At 48.4% G+C, this 2,290-nt stretch overlaps 1 protein-coding gene across 1 annotated transcript; it reads right to left on the bottom strand.

Moving 5' to 3' along the window:
• Nucleotides 1-1,587: 1,587 nt before the first annotated feature.
• Nucleotides 1,588-2,154, bottom strand: LOC104079824 (potassium voltage-gated channel subfamily B member 1-like; the record flags this gene model as incomplete). Its single annotated transcript, XM_009581983.1, has 1 exon — nt 1,588-2,154. A coding segment is annotated over exon 1 (567 nt), but the record flags the coding sequence as incomplete, so codon positions are not given.
• Between the last annotated feature and the right edge of the window lie 136 nt (nt 2,155-2,290).

The raw sequence follows: 2,290 nt of genomic DNA, 5'->3' as shown, positions 1-2,290 counted from the left end.
CACAGAATGGTAGCTTTAAATGGGAAGGATAATAATGCATTACCATTCACTCTCAATTAATCCAGAGCCTGCAATGCCGAATGCACTTACTCTGAGAATTTTCTCAGAAAATGAAGCTAGAGTGTATTTCATTTATAAATCACAAAAGACACTTATTTGGCAAGAATGACCCCTGCTCATATACAATAAATCATGAGCATCAACAGTTCTCTAATGGATTTTTGAGTCAGTGCCACAGACAGCGAAGCCCGGGGCCTGTGTTTCAGCATTCCAGGACTGTGCCAAAGGAGCCTTATAAATGATTAATGCATTCAGCACAGTGTCATCTGTGCCATTGGAGAGAAAAAGACATTCTGGGGCTCCGTTTGTCATTAAAAAAGTCATAATCAGTTCAGCAGCTGACCATGCCTCTCCCTTCCCCTGCCAGAACGAGCCATTTAGCTCCACACTTCATAAACTCCCTTCCCCGAACTTTCGTACGTGCTCTTGGTTCATGATGTGCAACATTTCGATAGGAAAAAAGAGAGGGAAAGAAGTCTGTTTTCATACGTAGCCCACTAAAGACAGACTTCCTATAGGATGGAGCTAAGGTTTGCATTTGCAAATGTATGTACAACAGGGAGGTGACATTAAAGAGGTAGCTGGGACCTCTTTCTACTTCTTCGCCATACTGTGCGGACGCCAGTACATAGAAAATTCAAGTTTTGGTCCCTACTGCTCAGTCTCTCATTCTTTTCAGTTATTCATCCCACAGTTTTCAACCTCTCCCCCTTCACTTTTGTCCCCATGGTTACTGTATCGTTGTGTTCGCAGAGACTTTCCTCCCTAAAGAATATGTGACTAACATGAGACAGCTAAATTATCAGAGCCAACTCTGACATTGGTTTCTTCTAACATGGATCTTATCTTCCAAACACCTTCGAATAGATCTGTTGCACTGGCACAAACTTCAGAGTAAGCAGCACTTCAACTATTGACAGAGACAAAGCTGCAGCAGTATTGCACAGGGAGACTTAAAATAGGCTGGAATAAGGTAAAGGATGAAATTCAAATAGTAGCTTTAGAAGACCCACAGCCTGGGAGTGCATGATACAAATAACTAGATGTATTTCACCACAGAATTTTAAATTAAGCCCTGGAAAGGAAGGCATTGTTTCTTGTCTGGACCTGGGTCTAAGAGTTCAAGTAGATTTCCTCTTCTTAAAAGCCAGTCTGGTTAAGCAATAGGAGACACGCATGTTTTAGGCCCAGAGAAATCTCTATTACAGAATGCACCAACACAGGCCACTCAATAACAAATCTACCAACCTTCAGCCACGGCAACCAGTGTATGCTGACCCAGGGGTCAGTGGAGCTGCTCCCGCACTGAGCAGCAGCATCTCAAACCAGATCCCTTTCAAACTACCCAAAAAAGATACATTAAACCTTGTTTGCATCTGGGAGACCTTTCTCCCCTTCACTCAGCATCCATCCAGCCACAAGTGCCCAGATGCTAAAGCAAGGGTAGCAGGGCAATACCTCATGTAAGCATCACCACAGTCATGAGCCAGTACAGACAAGGCTTGAGAAGAAATGTGGAGATCTTACCTTGGCCGCTACAGAGGAGTTGGGCTTCTCCAGGAGGTCCCAGAGCTTTTTCCTTTTGTCAGCACAGCAAGTGTTATCAAATTCCTCCCCTTCCCTTTCCCTCAGGGTCTCGGCTTCTCTCTTCAGCTCCTCATTCATCTGCTCCTTCTTCTGGTGGTAGCGGGCCTGGCAGCAGGACTCCAGGTAGATCTCATCCACCCCCCAGTAGTCCAGCTCCTGGCTGAAGGACAAGGCGCACATCTCCTCCATCATGTGCAGCTTGCCAGTACGGTAGAAGTTCAAGATTGAGGTGAATGCCCCGGGATGCCTGTCGAAGAAGTACTCGTTCTCCTCCAGGTTGTAGTCATCACAGATCTCCATGAGGGAGTCGTGTGTGTGGCAGTCTCTGAGCTTCCCCAGCCTGGTCCGTGGCAACCTGTCCAAGGTCCGCCAGAGAACCTCGTGGGCCAGCCCCCCCACGTTGAGCTTGACCCTTCGGGAGCAGGCCTTGCTCCTGACGATCTCCGTGGGGTCCGGAGGCAAAGAGGTAGTAGAGCGAGATCCATGCTTATTCATCCCCAGAGGCATCGCTGGTCCCCCTCAGGCTGGACGCTCCAAGGTGCGGCGTGGGGCAGGGCGCACGGGGGCCGGCTCTCCTCACCTCTCCTTCCCCTCCATGCCCCAGAGCTGCAAGAGAGGCCAACCATGGGTCCCCGCCCGCTGA

The sequence above is a fragment of the Fulmarus glacialis genome, unplaced genomic scaffold (assembly GCF_000690835.1).
Source record: "Fulmarus glacialis isolate BGI_N327 unplaced genomic scaffold, ASM69083v1 scaffold14827, whole genome shotgun sequence".
In the NCBI taxonomy this organism is placed as follows: Eukaryota; Metazoa; Chordata; class Aves; order Procellariiformes; family Procellariidae; genus Fulmarus; species Fulmarus glacialis.
This window is presented reverse-complemented; position numbering and strand designations above follow the sequence as displayed.